The sequence below is a fragment of the Mobula hypostoma genome, chromosome 15 (genome assembly GCF_963921235.1).
Source record: "Mobula hypostoma chromosome 15, sMobHyp1.1, whole genome shotgun sequence".
In the NCBI taxonomy this organism is placed as follows: Eukaryota; Metazoa; Chordata; class Chondrichthyes; order Myliobatiformes; family Myliobatidae; genus Mobula; species Mobula hypostoma.
Window position 1 is genome coordinate 25,355,188 of NC_086111.1, and position 17,109 is coordinate 25,372,296.

Sequence of the window (17,109 nt, forward strand, 5' to 3'; positions counted from 1 at the left end):
TACCAGAAAAGTTGATGAAGGCATCTGTTAGTCTCATGAGACCATGAATTTGCGCCTTGGAAGGTTTCCAGGGCGCAGGCCTGGGCAAGGTTGTATGGAAGACCAGCAGTTGCCCATGCTGCAAGTCTCCCCTCTCCATGCCACCAATGTTGTCCAAGGGAAGGGCATTAGGATCCATACAGCTTGGCACCGGTGTTGTCACAGAGCAATGTGTGGTTAAGTGCCTTGCTCAAGGACACACGCTGCCTCAGCCAAGGCTCGAACTAGCGACCTTCAGATCACTAGATGAACGCCTTAACCACTTGGCCATGTGCCAACACCAATTAATGAAGGAAAGTCAGTGGATATTGTCTTCATGGACTTTACCAAGGCCTATGAGAAGGACCTATTTGGGTGGTTGTTCAAGTAGGTTCAGTTGTTCAGAATTCAGATGAGGTAGTGAATTGTATTTGACATTGGCTTTGCTGGAGAAGACAAAGAACGGTAGTAGATATTTCTCTCTCTCTGACTAGAGGCCTGTGTCTGGTGGTGTGCCAGAGGGATTAGAAGGAATGTTATTGTTTGTCATCTATCATTACGATCTGAATGATAATGTGGTAAACTGGATCAGCAAATTTGCAGATGATATTCAGACTGGGGACATAATGGGCAGCGAGGAAGGCTAGCAAAATTTGCAGCAGGCTCCAGACCAGATGGAAAAATGGACTGAAAATGGCAGATGGAATTTAATGCAGCCGAGTGTGAGGTGTTGCTCTTTGGGGAGGGCAGCTTAGGGTAGGACATACGTGTGAATGGTAGAGCACTGGGGAATGCAGTGGGACAGAGGGATCTGGGAATACAGATCCATAGTTCCTGGAAAGTGGTGTCACAAGTAGAAAGGGTCATAAAAGAGGACTTTTAGTACATCAGTCTTCATAAATCAAAGTATTGAGTTAAGGAGTTACGTGGATGCTGGGGAGGCATATTGGAATATTGTGGTTTTAGTCACCTACCTGCAGAAAAAATATCAATGAGATTGATAGAGTACAGAGAAAATTTATAACAGTGTTTCCAGGACTTGAGGACTTGAGTTATAGGTTGGGACCTTATTACCTGGAGCATAGAAGATTGAGGGGACATTTGATAAAGGTACTGAAAACAACATCATGCGGGTTAACGAAAGGGTTGTGTGGTGCAGTGGAGATATGCCTCTACCGAAGGAGTCATATGGAGCTCCTTCTCTCCACTAGCCTGCAGGTCATCCTTGGGCAAGGTGCAGCACCATGTTAGAACCCCAATTACGATCAGTTGAAGTCATAGGAATAGATGCCGAATGGTTGTGGGAGTGGTTGGTACATATCACAAGTCTTGATACCAGACAGACAGTCTTTGAAGAGTACTGATAATGGCTGGGGTCACCCGTCTTGCAAAGACACTGCCTAGTAGAGGGCAATAGCAAACCATTTCTGCAGAAAAATTTGCCAAGAATAATCATGGTTGTGGAAAGACCATGATCACCTATGTCATATGACATGACATGTAATGATGATGATGTTGATGATAGATGGGGTAAATGCAAGCAGGCTTTTTCCACTGAGGTTGAGTGAGATTAGGACTAGAGGTCCTAGGTTAAAGGTGAAAGGTAAAATATTCAAGAGGAACATGAGGGGGATCTTCACTTAGAGGGTGGTGAGTATGTGAAACAAGCTGCCAGTGGAAGTGGAGAATACAGTTCTATGTCAACATTTAAGAGAAATTTAGATAAGTCCATGGATGGGAGATGTGTGGAGGGCTATGGTCAGGGTGCTGGTTGATGGGTCTAGGCAGAATTCAGCACAGGCTAGATAGGCTGAAGGGCCTGTTTCTATGCTGTAGTGTTCTGTGAGTTATATTATCATCAGGATAAGAAAAAGAGAAAGCAAGTTAGGCTAGGTAGCAGAGAAAACAAGATGTGGAACAAAGGACATTTCTCTGATAGGATGAAATAATGGAACAGTTAAGATAAAAATTAACTTATTTGTGTAACGTGTTGTCAATTTACTAAATCCTGATGAAGGGTCCTGGCCAGAAATAGCATCTGTTTATTTCCACCCATAAATGATGTCTGACCTGTTGAGTTTCTTCAGCATTTTATGCATATTGCTCAAGACTTTCAGCATCTGTAGAAAATCTTTTGTCATTGTTGCCAATATTGTTTAGTCTTTGTGATGCTGTGTCCTGCAATGAAAAAGACCAGAAGAGAGAATGGTAAAAATGGCCGGTTCTACAAACAGAACGAAGGTATATAATATCTAAAGTTAGGTATCCGGTTCTGAATGCTGCAATATGCTCAGACAGAAAACAAAGCTTTGTTGATTAAGCGTGTGTTGGGCTTCATTGTAACACTGGAGGAGGCCTCATAGAGAGAGTCAAAGTGGGGTGTTGAGTTAAATTGATAAAAGTAGGAGACTGACAGGAGCTTTGACTGAGGTTGGGTGAGACTAGAGCTAGATTATGGTTATAGTCATAGGTTAAAGTTGAAACATGAAATATTTAAGGAGAACCTGAGGGGGAAATTCTTCACTCAGAATGTGGTGCGAGTGTGGAATGAGCTGCCAGCAGAAGTGGTAGATGCATATCAATGCGACTAGGCAGAACAACAGTTTGGCACGGGCTAGATGGGCCAAATAGCCTGTTTCTTTTTTTAAAAACCCAGATTTATTTACAGTATTTAACCAGAATATACAAAGTAGTGGTCACGCATGAACTAATGAGGTATACAAATTTAAACCTTGTTCAATATGGAAAAATGATACTAATTTAATCAATTCTTTAAACCATGGGTTTTAAGCATACATCACAACGGGCTCAAAATTTACAAATTGACCCCATCAATTTTCACTAGAAATGTACTGCACCACAAACATTAAAAACAAAACTGTGGAGCTTGAAGAAAGCCTTTATTTCTTGTTTTTTTAAGCTCATTTTTGTACAGAATAGAAGACCAATTTCCCTCCCCTACCCAAGTTAGCAAGACCGATATCTTTGGTCTTCATTGCATATGAACCCCTACCCTAAGCACAATTTACAAAAACAACAAAGGGCAGTAATTATTTTCTTTTCTTGAAATAAGAAAATGGTCAGTAAACAGTAAAGTGTGTGCTTCTGAAATGTGCAAATTCAAGTTCTAAACCCATTTTGAAACAGACCTAAAACTTATTACAGCATTCAAACCCATTACAAACATGGTTGTACAAAGACCATTAATAAATAACTTCATAAAAAGCAAATATTCCCCAGAGCAATGCCTTGGACAGGTGTTTCAAGAACCAGTTGTACAATACAATATAGAAACCCACTCTGCAAATGCACATAAAAAAGCACACTCTCTACAGTTTGAACTTGACCATAATATCAAGATATAAAAATTTAAACAAAGGAATGTTTAAGCTTCTGTTTTGGGTTTTGTTGACTCTCTATTTTCTGACTTTTGCCTCTTGCTTTCAACTTCATCCTGCTCTTCTGCTGGACGCTTCACCGCATTGCCTTCTGTTTCATCACCTTCCTCCTCAGCACCTTCTTCCTCATCACCAGCCTCTTCACCTTCACCCTCAGCATCTTCATCATCCTCCTCTTCCTCATCTACTTCCTCTGCATTTTCATCAACAAGATCAGCCCCATTCTCTTCCTCCTCTGTTCCATTCGCTGGGGCATCTTCATGCCCATTCTCTTCCTCCTCTGTTCCATTCGCTGGGGCATCTTCATGCCCATTCTCTTCCTCCTCTGTTCCATTCGCTGGGGCATCTTCATGCCCATTCTCTTCCTCCTCTGTTCCATTCGCTGGGGCATCTTCATGCCCATTTTCTTTCTTCTCTGCCTCCTCCACAGCCTTTTCTTTTAGGTCCTTGGGGTTAACCTCTTTGGTGATGTCCACTACTGCATCAGCCATTCTAATCAAATTTCAGATATATAAATATATAATTGGGAAAAAAGTGAATTATCCCGTGGTTATAAATATTTCCCTCAGCAGGTCTCCTTTGTATAACACACGCTGTGAGGAGGAATCCAAATAGCCTGTTTCTGTGCTCTAGAAATAAACCAGTCAGGAGTGAAAACAGGAAATACATTTCCACACCAGTGGAATTGAATTTGTTGTTTGGATTTATGCGCATGACCTTCCTTCACAATTTAAAACCCTGAATCAGTTTGCATATTAATGCTGTGGGAGCACCTTGCGCAGATGAGAACTCTCCAAGAAGCTTGCTCACTGTTATACACTTCCATGGGCAAATTTAGAATGTATAATAACTTCTGGATTTACTAGTGATATCTGCGTTCCAAGAATGAATACTGAAAGTGTACTTGTGTTGTTAATTGCACTAGCCTGGAGAATTCTATCAGACTGAAGCAGGCTTCAAGCATTACCCTCAGTGCATGTGCCAATGCCTGCTTTGCTCGGATGGCATAAAGAATTTTCTAAAAGCCACATTGCATTGAGTGCTCATATCAACCTGCCTCGCAGACTACAGCAACTAAATTGATTACATTGCATGGTCAATAACATGAAAGAAAATACATGAAGCTCACTGTTCTGATCTTTAATGAGTCCATCAGTGCCCATGTACCTAGTATCAGGAATTAATTTTATGGATAATTTCAAAATTACAACCATCATTAGACTTGCTTCCTTCCTGCGATTGTTCGCCTTAATGCATGGGTATTTCATTTTATGCTTTGATGATTGCCATCAATAACTGTAGCCAGCAGATATCAGCCATTATTTGAACTTTAGAATGACAAAGATTTCAAGGCTTTGTGAAGTCTTGCACGCCTATGAATCAGAAATTAAAATTCAAGCATTGTATTTGAGAAGCTAGAAGCTCTGGCTGCAGAAAAGGATTAGTTTCCCAGTAGGAAGTATTTTCTTTAACAACAAGACTTGGTTGATAATTTATAACTTTTTACTTTTGCATGTAACGTTGTCCTCTAATGATTGGGAAGTTGCTTAATGATATTATGCAGAAGAAGCCTTTCACTCTCTTTAAGTCCCCTGGTGAGAAAATTGAGTTAATGTCATGCACGCTGTTTGATTTATACCTGATTATTGGTAGCAAAGGAGAAATTTTATTAGAACTCGTGGCTCTTGGGATACTTGCTAACAAAAAGAACATTAGTCAATTTGCATTAATATAGTGCCTTATCTCATCCTGCAAAAAAAGTGTGTGTGTGGGGGGGATGTAAAATTGCTCATCCTATGAAACCAGGAAAGAAGTTTGTTATCTAGATGATGAGAGGTTGCAGAGCTCTGAGACATCGAGGGACCAGGGTGTCCCAAGTCATGATTCAAAAAACCTGAGCTTACCTCAAAAGTGAGTCAGGACAGGAGTCGGGACTTGGGGCAAGTGATAGAGTTTAAAAGATGTAGGTCTCAGGGCTTGCTTATGGATTTCACTCTACAGGAATTTATAAGAGGCAAGTTTGCTAACTGTTAGTTAATACTTGATTGGCGAACTTGCTAATTAACAGCAGCCAATAAAATGAAGGTAGGATCAAGTAGGTGGCCATTTTGGAGCAGCTACCATCAGTGAGAGTGGGAAGTTGAGGCTTTGACTGAAGAAGTTTTTAACGTGCTCAGAGTGTTGGGTTTTTTAAAAAGCTCTGGTTAAGTTTTACTGTGAAGTTGATCTTTAGTGCTTGATTCAGTGTAGATGGCTGTGGATATGCCTGTGACTTGCTCTTTCTGCAAGATGTGGGAAGCTGGAGAACCTCATGGTCTCCCTGATGACTAAACCTGTGGGACGTGCACCCTGCTGCCGTTCCTAACAGACCTGTTTGAGGAACTGGAGCTGGACATGGATGCACTCTGGATCAGACAGGAAGCTGAAGGTTTCATAGATGTGACTCTTACTGACGAAGTCACATCCAATGTACAGACTTGAGATTGTTGGGTGACCATCAGGAAAATTATGGGCAGCAAGCAGATAGGATACGGTTCCCCTGTGGCCATTCCTCTCACTAACAGATGTACTACATTGGATACTGTAGAGGGAGATGTTCTTTCAGCATTAGTCATGTCTCAGTCATTGTGACTGGCCCTGAGGCTCTGAGTGAAAGGCTGCAGTCAGAGTGGTAGGAGATTCAACAGCTTTTGGCTCCATCCCTCCCCCTCCTGTTTCCTCCTATCATTTTGGATCTTCCCCATCCCCCTCCCACTTTCAAATCTCTTACTAGCTCTTCCTTCAGTTAGTCCTGACGAAGGGTCTCGGCCCGAAATGTCAACTGTACCTCTTCCTATAGATGCTGCCTGGCCTGCTGCGTTCACCAGCAACTTTGATGTGTGTTCTTTGTAAACCAGGTCCCGTATTTCCTCTGCATGCTACTTCTGTCCCAGTGGCTGTAAAGAGCAAGTTTGATGATCAAAGTAAACCAGCAGCATCATTCTGGCCTTTGCATTCACATTATAACTATACAACTGATGTTGGCATGAGCTAAATTAAGCCTTCAGCTGTGAAGGGGTTACACTCCAATTTGCCCCAGGCTTGATCTGAGCACAAACACAAGTTTCAAATACGTAGGTTAGTGGCACTACAGCACTGAAACTACTTCACCCCAACACTCAAGTTGCAGGCCAAATATTCCTGTCAGGTGGCAGCAGTCGTGTTGGAGTTCTGTAATTTCTCAGTAGGAATCAAGGGGGGCCAGCACAATGTCCTTGCTCCCACCTAGACATGGTGCTGATCCAATGACTCCATTCATTGGAAAGGCTGTGAGAGACTGAGTTAGGTTTCAATTGGTCACATATTTTGTTAATTCCAATGTGTTTAATTGCTTTTAGATTTCTTTGTTGGAAAGAATTTTAATTTGATAGAATCCAATGCATCTTTTTTCTCATGTTGTACGGTTTCTTACAAAACAGTGCACCTGTTTTCTGTCACTTGAAGGACATTGCAAATTTCCCAGTGATGTGCCAGATCAAAACACCTGTAAAGTTTGCTACATCCTTCGTGATCCATCCCACATGCTGCCAACTCCCAGATGATCCTTTTCACCCTGGCTGGAAGCATCTGGGTTGACTCATTGAGCTCCAGTACTACCCACCTTCCCTTCTCACAACCTTCAATCCCACCTGTACATCTTCTAAGCCAACTATAGCACAATACAATTGAGCCAATAGCCTTCAGCAGTCCTGTAGCCAGCTTTAAGACTGCAGGATAGATGTCCTTCCCCTGCCTACCTGAGTGCTTTTCCATCCCCACACGTTGCCTACCAAGAGTAGCAGTCCCACTCTTCGCAACACTCCGTCTCCCCAGCCCTCCCACCTCCTCCTGGCCTGAGGACTTCATATCTCTTTACCGTTTCATTCCTAGTATCTATGCCAAGTGTTTGAGAAATTGTCATGTTACAAAGTCAAGATTTAAAATTTCATTTTAGATGCTCCATTTCAAGAGCTTCAATGTATGTCAGGTGGGAAGTTTCAGTGGAATGGCAATACCGTAGTTACAGATCCAGTGGGAGACTACACTCCTAAACTCCTGTGGCAAATCTTTGTTGCGGACATCAGTTGGCAATATACTAATGCAGAACACAACAGTACATGTCCTTTGGCCCATGATGTTACACATTAAGATATAGAAGCAGAAATAGGTTATTTGGACCATCGCGTCTGTTCTGTCATTTCATCATGGCTGAGCTATTTCCCCCTCAACCCCAATCTCCTGCCTTCTCCCCTTAACCCTTTTTCAAGAATCTATCAACCTCTACCTTAAATATAGCCAATGACTTGCTCTCCACAGCTGTCTTTGGCAAAGAATTACACAGATTCACCACTCTCTGGCTAAAAAAATCCCTCCTCATTTTTGTTATAAATGGATGTCACTCTATTCTGAGGCTGTGCCCTCTAGTCCTAGGCTTCCCCACGATAGGAAGCATCCTCTCCACATCCACTCTATCGAGGACGTTCAGCATTCAATAGGTTTCCATGAAATCCGTCCTCATATTCTCCGGATTCCAGGGAGTACAGGCCCTGAGTCATCAATTGGTCTTCAAATGTTGAACCTTTCATTACCGGAATCATTTTAGTGCGCCTCCTCTGAACCCTCTCAAATATCAGCACATCCTTTCTTAAATAAGGGGCCAAAAATAATCCAAGTGAGGCCCTACCAATGCTTTGTAAAGACTCTAATTACATCCTTGCTTTTATTTTCTAGTCTTCTCAGAATGAATGCTAACATTGCATTTGCCTTCCTCAGCACTGACTCAGCCTGCAAATTAACCCTGAGGGAATCCTGCATGAGGACTCCCAAGTCCATTTGTATCTTGGATTTTTGAATTTTCTCTCCATTTAGCAAATAGTCTGAGCTTTTGTTTCTTCTACCAAAGTGCATGACCATATATTTCTGACAATGTATTCCATCTGTCATTGCTTTGCCCATTCACCTAATCTAAGTCCTTCTGCAGACTCCCTGCTTCCTCAACACTACCTGCCCCCCCACCTATCTTCAAATCATCTACAAAATTGGTCACATAGCCATCAATTCTGTCATACAAATCATTAACATCCAATGTAAAAAGAAGCAGTCCCAACACAGACCCTTGTAGAAAACGATTTATCAGCGGCAGCCAACCAAAAAAGACTCCCTTTATTCTCACTCTTTGCTCAATGCTCAATCCATGCCAGTATCTTTCCTGTAATGCCATTGGCTCTTAACTTGTTAAGCAGCCTCATGTGTGGCACCTTATCAAAGGTCTTCTGAAAATCCAAGTACACGACATCCACCAATTCTCCTTTGTCTACAGTGATTGTCATTTCCTCAAAGAATTCCAACAGATTTGTCAGGCAAGATATTCCTTGAGGAAACAATGCTGACTTTGGCCTGTTTTATTATGTGCCTCCAAAGATCACATGAAACCACATCTATAGCAATTGATTCCAACATCTTCCCAACCACTGTAGTCAGACTAACTGGTCAATAATTTGCCTCTCTCCCTTCTTGAAGAATGGAATGAGATATGCAATTTTCCAGTCCTCTAAAACCATGCCGGAATCTATTGGTTCTTGAAAGATCATCACTAATGCCTCCAACAATCTCTTCAGCCACAACTTTCAGAGTTCTGGGGTGTAGACCATCTGGTCCAGGCAATTTACCTACCTTCAGACCTTTCAGTTTCCCTAGCACTTTCTTCCTCATAATGGCAACTTCACTCACTTCTGCCCTCTGACATTCCTGAACTTCTGGCATACTGTTAGTGTCTTCCACAGTGAAGACTGATGCAACATACTTAATCAGTTGATCTGCCATTTCCTTATCCCTAATTACTTCTCCAGCTTCATTTTCCAGTAGTCCAATATCTACTCTTATCTTTCTTGTACTCTTTAAATATCTGAAGAATCCTTTGGTATCCTCTTTAATATTATTGGCTAGCTTACCTTTGTATTCCATCTTTTCCCTCTTTATTACATTTTTAGTTGCTTTCTTTTGGTTTTTAAAAGCTTCACAATCCTCTAACTTCCTATTAATTTTTGCTCTATTAAATGTCCTTTCTTTGGCTTTTCTGGTGGTTTTGATTTCCCTTGTGAGCCATGGTTATGTCATCCTGCCTTTAGAATACTTCTTTGGGATGTATCTACCCTGCACCATCTGAATTCCTCCCAGAAATTCCAACCATTGCTGCTCTGTCATGTTCCCTGCTAATGTCCTCTTCCGATCAACTTTGGCCAGTTCCTCTCTCATGCCTCTGTAATTCCCTTTACTCTACCTACAAGAATTTTGCACCTTCCAATCTCATCTCACCTCTTTCTAAGAATTAGATTTCATTTTTTTTTACCAACAGAACCACCCGACTCCCTCTGCCTACCTGCCTATCCTTTTGATACAATGTGTATCCCGGCTGGAATCTTTTTTCAGCCATGACTCAGTGAGAGTGGCCTCATCTACAGTCGCGATGAGGCCATACTCAGGTTGGAGGAAAAGCACCTTATATTCCATATGGGTAGCCTCCAGCCTGATGGCATGAATATCAGTTTCTCAAGCTTCCAGTAATGCCCCCTCTCCTTCACCATTCACTATCCCCTTTTCCTTCTGTCACCTTATCTCTTTCCCTGGCCATTGCCTTCCCCCGTGCTCCTCCTCATCTCCTTGCCTTCCCATCGCCTCCCTCTGGTACTCCTCTCCCCTTTTCTTTCTTCCATGGCCTTCTGTCCTCTTCCATCAGACTTCCTCTTCTCCAGCCCTGTATCTCTTTCACCAATCAACTTCCCAGCTCTTTACTTCATCCCTGCCCCTCCTGGTTTTACCTATCACCTTGTGTTTCTCTCTCCCCTCCCTCAGCTTTTAAACCTACTCATCTTTTTTTCTCTCCAGCCCTGCTGAAGGGTCTCAGCCCGAAATGTTGACTGTACTTTTTCCCATACATGCTGCCTGGCCTGCTGAGTTCCTCCAGCATTTTGTATGTCATCCTGTTGACTGCAATTTTGCCCTATCATCAACCTGTCCTTGCTTGCAGTCTCACTACACGCTGCCTCTGGAGGGCTTTTCTTTTGTTGTGCTGACCTCTTAACCTATGCCAAGTTCAATCTAACCCTTCCCTCCTACATACTTTCATCCGTGAGCCAATCTAACAGTCTCTAAAATGTCCCTAATGTGGCTGCCTCTACCAGTACATTCAACACATTCCATACACTTACCACCTTCTGTGTATATAAATAACACTTTAACTCTTATATCTCCCCTATATTTTCCTCCAATCACCTTAAAATTATGCCCCCCTCACATCAGCTATTTCTGCTGGGTAAAAGTCTCTGGCTATCCACTCACCTATATCTCTTACCTTGTACACCTCTGCCACCTCTCATCTTCCTCCACTCCACAGAGAAAAGCCCTAGTTCTCTCAACCTATCCTCATAAGACATGCTCTCCAATCCACAGAGCATCTCGGTAAATCTTCTACAAGCCCTCTAAAACTTCTACAGCTTTTTAAAAATTATGCAATTAGAACTGAACACAATATTCTAAGTGTGGTCTAACGTGAGTTTTATAGAGCTGTATCTTTACATCGTGGCTCTTGAACATAATCCCATGACTATGAAGGCCAACACAATACACCTTCTTTACTACCCTATAAACTCACATAGCAACATTGAAAGATCTGTGGATGTGGACCCCAATTTCCCTCTATTCCTCCACACTGCTAAGAATCCTGTCATTAACCTCACGCTCTGCCTTCCAGTTTGATCTTCTGATGTGCATCACTGCACGGTTTTCTAGATTGAATACTATCTGCCACTTCTCAGCCAAGCTCTGAATCCTATCAGTGTTCCGTTGTAACCTACGAAAATTACAAGCCCACTCTTTTACTCCCTCATCCTAACCATTCATAAAAATCACCAAGAGCAGAGGTCCCAGAACAGATCCCTGCAGAACATTATAGGCACATTATCGGTCACTGACCTCCAGATAGAATACTCTCCATCTACAAGCACACTCTACCTTCTATGGACTGTCCAATTCTGAATCCATACAGCCGAGTTTCTTTGGATCCCACTCCTTCTTACTTTCTGAATGAGCCTATCATGGGGAACCTTGTCAAATGTCTTACTGAAATCCATGAACACCACATCCACTGCTTAATTTATTTCGTAATTTCTTCAAAAGATTCAGTCAGGCTTGTAAGCCATGATCTGTCTCCCACAAAGCCACAGTATCCATTCTAAACAGACCCGTTTCTTCAAATGCTCTTAAATCCTGTTTCTAAAAATCTTCTCCAATGGTTTTCCCACTGCTGGCACAAGACTCACTGGTCTATAATCCATATGGTTATCTTTATTACCTTGAACAAATAGATAATATTTGCTGACCTTCAATCTTTTTGTACTATTCCTGCAGTCAATGAGAAGACAAAGATGATTAACCAAAGGCAAAGCAATCTCTTCCTTCACTTCCTGTAGTAACCTGGTGTATATCCTATCTGGTCACAGGGACTTATCTGTCCTAATATCTTTCAAACATTCCAGCACATCCTCCTAACATCATCGTGTTCCAACATACGAGCCTGTCTAATGCTGTCCTTGCATTTGTCAAGACTGGTAAAGACTGAAGCAAAATGTTCGCTAAGAACCTCCGCTACCTGCTCCAACTCTAGGTCCATGTTTCCTCTCCCTGATCACTCCTACCATCACTCTAGTCATCCTCCTGTTCTTCATGTACCTTGGTGTTTTCCTTAATCCTGCTTGCCAAGGCCTTCTCAGGCCCCCTTCTGGCTCTTGTAAGGCCATTCTTCACCTCTTTCCTGGCCACCTTGTAACCCTCTGGAGCCCTGTCTGATCATTGCTTCTTAAATGTTAAGAATGCCTTTTTCTTCCTCTTGACTAGACGCTCCACATCTTTTGGCAACCATGGTTCCTCCACCATCCTTTCTTTGCTTCAACGGGACAAATTTATCCAGCCAGAATAAAACCCTGTCTCCTCTCCTGTATACTCTTCTCATAGCTTGTACGTACAGCATCTTTTGGTTTCCTGGAAAACTACACTGCTGGTCATTGTCTTGTTGTTAGATTTTTCAGTCCTCAGATGCACAGCCACCTGACTGCTTTAATGTCAATAAAGCTGTCTGTCTTTCCTGCAGATGTGAGAATAAAACTAGGTAGCTAACCTTGAGGCGGAAAATGCGTGGGAATTAAGTTACTGTGCTTTTAAATGAGTAGGAAAACAACAGAATGCTTGAGTGCAAGTTACCAAAAACTTGAGAGCGGATGCTGTTTGACGGGCACAGAGTGAGGATTTGTGGTAGTGACAAAGCTTTGTATTAACATTCACGCACAGACGAACATCGAGTGCTGATGCAAGGACAACACAGCGATAGACGCACTTTGGTCTGCCTGAAACCTGTTGGTCCACCAGTACCTTGTGATGTCTGTAGAGGAATGCTGCACTCTAGTATGTGCTGAGGGATGTGCTGGAACTTGGTGCAGCCACCACCAGGGCTTGGAATGGACAGACCATCAGACCACAGTATTGTGTTTTTCCACTACTGGACGGGGTGAGGTGATGTGGGACAGGATGGGTAAGGGAGCCCCTCAGTTATTGTGGTAGTGTACCTCCCCAGGGAGGGGAGCCACATGAATGGTAACAGTGCTATTGGTTTTAAATAATCCATGAGTGGCCTACGAATGAAAGGATGAAAAAGTGCTGCATAGTTTATTCTTGTAAATAGTTTTTTATTATGAATATTTTATTTTGGTTAAAATCTTGTCTAATTATGCTCCGGATTGAGTTTTCCAGTGCTAACAACAGCCCTACTTTGAAAGCTTTTTGTATCTGTCATTAGATTCCCTGTAGTCAGGGTGTGCCATCTGGCTGGGCAGGGTGAAGTAAGGTGGTTCTTGTAGAGAAGATGCAGAGGGCAGACCAAAGGAGTAATAAATATGAGCTGAGTTACATGGGAGGCATTTTAAAATAGGTTGGGTTGGAGCTGCAATGATATACCCCTGAGCCCACCCCGTCATTCTATCGGTAGAACCTCTGAAGGCAATAAGGATCATCTTTAACCATCGACAGAAAGGCTTATAATGATAAAAGCATGCCATTGTGTGGCTTGTGTGTGTATATTTATTTATATTTGTGTACATTTATTATGTGAATTTTTACTCATTAAGGTGGGAGGCCGGGAGGTAAATTAGACAGATGAAAATCTATGTATGCTTCAACTAGATGTCAGGGAAATCTTATTTCAAGAGTGTGCATATAAAGTGAAAAACAGGCTGTTGAATATGTATGACCAGTATCATACAAGCAGACTGGTAACCATCAACACTGTCCTTTGTTATTTGAAGATCAGACTTTAAATTCACTTCAGGTGGCCTGCATTTTGCATTTGAAGCTTTATTCCCAACATGGCTTTTAATGTCTGTTGTGATCACGTGATTTGGATGTAAGGCCACTTTGCTCTACCCCTTGGTGTCCATTTGACATACATGTAAGAATTCAATTGTTCCATTTAATATCAGAGAAATGTATACAATATACATCCTGAAATTCAAAGTAGATCCCACAAGCATGTGAAATGCCTTTGCATATATTGTACTGACCATTCGATGCTCAAGTTATTCAGCTGTATAAATGTGAATGTGATTAAAATCAATTTGGAAACTGGAGGTTCAGGTTGGAGGCTACCCAGACAAAGTGTCGCTCCTCCACCCTGAGGGTGGCCTCATCTTGGTACAACAGGAGGCCGTGACCTGACAAGTTGGAATGGGAATGGGAATGAAAATGTTTGGCCACCGGGAAGACCTGCTTTCGGCAGGTGGAGTGGAGGTGCTTGTCAAAGCGGTCCCCCGGTTTGTGACGGCTCTCACTAATGTAGAGGAGATTGCAGGAGCACCAGACGCAGTAGATGACCCCAGTGGATTCGCAGATGAACTGTTGCCTCACCTGCAAGGAGATGAGGGAAGTGTATGGGCAGGTGTAGGGATAAGTGCTGGGAGGGAGATTAGTGGGAAGGACGAATGGACAAGGGATTACAGAGAGAGCAATCCCTGTTGAAAGTGGGAGTGGGGGGTGGAAGGTAAAGATATGTTTGGCAATGGGATCCCTTTGGAGATGGCAGCAGTTGCAGAGGATAATGTGTTGCAGAGTCTGTCTCAGCCTAAATTGTCAGCTGCCTATTCATTTCCATTCAAAGAGAAGAAGAATCCTATCTGCAGGCTGGGAATAAATGGGGAAGACATAAAACAAGTACAGAACTTTTGCTACTTAGGAAGCTGGGTGACATCAGATGGAAGGTGTGATATGGACATCAAAAGAAGAATAGGAATGGCAAAAGACACCTTTACGAGAGTGAAGAGTATACTGACCAATACTAAACTAGGCATGACAACCCACTTCAGAGTACTGAAATGTTACGTTTATCCAGTTATGTTATATGGCTCAGAATGTTGGACAATATCTAGTAACATGAGGAAACAAATTGTAGCAGCAGGGATGTGGTTTTTGAGGAGGATGCAAAGAATATCATGGACGAAACAAATATCTAATGAGGATGTCATGAACAGAGCAAACACAAAAAGAGAAATAATGTATGAGATCATGAAAAGGCAACGTAACTTCATTGGGCGTGATTAGGAAAGAAGAGTTTGAATGTACGGTAATTATGGGAAAGATTGAAAGGAAGAAAGCAAGAGGATGGCAAAGACAAATGATGATGGAGACAGCAGCCAGAGAACTGGAAATAAATACCAATGAATTGATCCACTTGACCCGAAACAGGAGTGTGTGGGCCATGACAGTCAAAGCTCAAACTGGGCACAGCACCTGATGATGATGATGATGACCTGATTTCTGTAGATGCTGCCTGATCCGTTGAGTTCCTCCAGCATTTCCTGTGACTTGCTTTGGATTTCCAGCATCTGCAGACTTTCTTGTGTTTATGGTTTGCTGCCTATCTGATGGTATGTTGCCTGTGGTGATGCAGCTGCAAGTAGGTTTTACATTGCATTTTTGCATTCATGTACAAATTTGTGATCATGACAAACTCAACTTTGACTTTAATAAATTACTTCTTATGGTATCAAGGTAAAAAAAACAGTTAATATACTATAAATAAAAAGTCAATGGTTTGAACTTCAATAGGTCAATAGAATCAGAATCAGAATCAGGTTTATTATCACCGGCATGTGTCCTGAAATTTGTTAACTTCGTAGCAGCAGTTCAATGCAATACATAATATAGAAGAAGAAAAAATAAATAAATCTTCCTCAGTATCCCTTACTCACTCTTCCTTCAGTTAGTCCTGACGAAGGGTCTCGGCCTGAAACGTCGACTGCGCCTCTTCCTATAGATGCTGCCTGGCCTGCTGCGTTCACCAGCAACTTTGATGTATGTTGCTTCCTCAGTATACCTCACACTGTATACATATATTGTGTAAAAATCGTGCAAAAAACAGAAACACTATATATTTCAAAAAAAAGTGAGTAAGTGTCTAAGGGTTCATAGTTCATTTAGGAATTGGATGACAGAGGGGAAGAAGCTGTTTCTGAATCACTAAGCATGTGTCTTCAGGCTTCTGTACCTCCTACCTGATGGTAACAGTGAGAAAAGGGCATGCTCTGGATGCTGGTGGTCCTTAATAATGGAAGTTGCCTTTCTGAGACACTGCTCCTTAAAGATGTCCTGGGTGCTTTGTAGGCTTTACCAGTCCCATGCAGCAGCACCCCACCATACCTGACAGTGATGCAGCCTAGAATGCTCTCTACAGTACATCTATAGAAGTTCTTGAGTGTATCTGTTGACATACCAAACCTCTTCAAACTCCTAATAAAGTATAGTCACTGTCTTGCCATCTTTATAACTGCATCAATATGTTGGGGCTAGATTAGATCCTCAGAGATCTTGACACCCAGAAACTTGAAACTGCTCACTCTCTCCACTTCTGATCCCTCCATGAGGGTTTGTATGTGTTCCTTTGTCGTACCCTTCCTGAAGTCCATAATCAGCCCTTTCGTCTTTCTCACTTTGAGTGCCGGGTGATTGCTGTGGCACTACTCCACTAGTGGGCATACATCACTCCTGTACGCCCTCTCATCTCCATCTGAGACTCTACCAACAATGGTTGTATTGTCAGCAAATTTATAGATGGTATTTGAGCCATGCCTAGCCACATAGTCATGTGTATATAGAGAGTAGAGCAGTGGGCTAAGCACACATCCCTGAGGTGCACCAGTGTTGATCGTCAGCGAGGAAGAGATGTTATGACCAATCCGCGCAGATTGTGGTCTTCTGGTTATGAAGCCAAAGATCCAATTGTAGAGTGAGGTACAGAGGCCCAGGTTCTGCAACTTCTCAATCAGGATTGTGGGAATGATGGTGTTAAATGCTGAGCTGTAGTCAATGAACAGCATCCTGACATGGGTGTTTGTGTTGTCCAGGTGGTTTAAAGCTGCGTGGAGAGTAATTGAGATTGTGTCTGCCGTTGACCTATTGTGGTGATAGGCAAATTGCAACAGGTCCAGGTCCTTGCCGAGGCAGGAGTTCAGTCTAGTCATGACCAAGCTCTCAAAGCATTTCATCACTGTCGATATGAGTGCTACTGGGCAATAGTCATTAAGGCAGCCCACATTATTCTTCTTTGATACTGGTATAATTGTTGCCTTTTTGAAGC

General features: G+C 42.4%; 1 protein-coding gene across 1 annotated transcript; it reads right to left on the reverse strand.

Annotated features, from left to right (window-relative positions):
• Window positions 1-2,977: 2,977 nt before the first annotated feature.
• Window positions 2,978-3,944, reverse strand: LOC134357068 (prothymosin alpha-like). The gene is made up of 2 exons (XM_063068383.1): window positions 3,789-3,944; window positions 2,978-3,647 (listed from the first exon to the last, which is right to left on the reverse strand). Exons 1-2 carry the CDS (start codon window positions 3,905-3,907, stop codon window positions 3,404-3,406), a joined length of 363 nt encoding a protein of 120 aa, XP_062924453.1. The 5' UTR covers window positions 3,908-3,944; the 3' UTR covers window positions 2,978-3,403.
• Window positions 3,945-17,109: the final 13,165 nt, after the last annotated feature.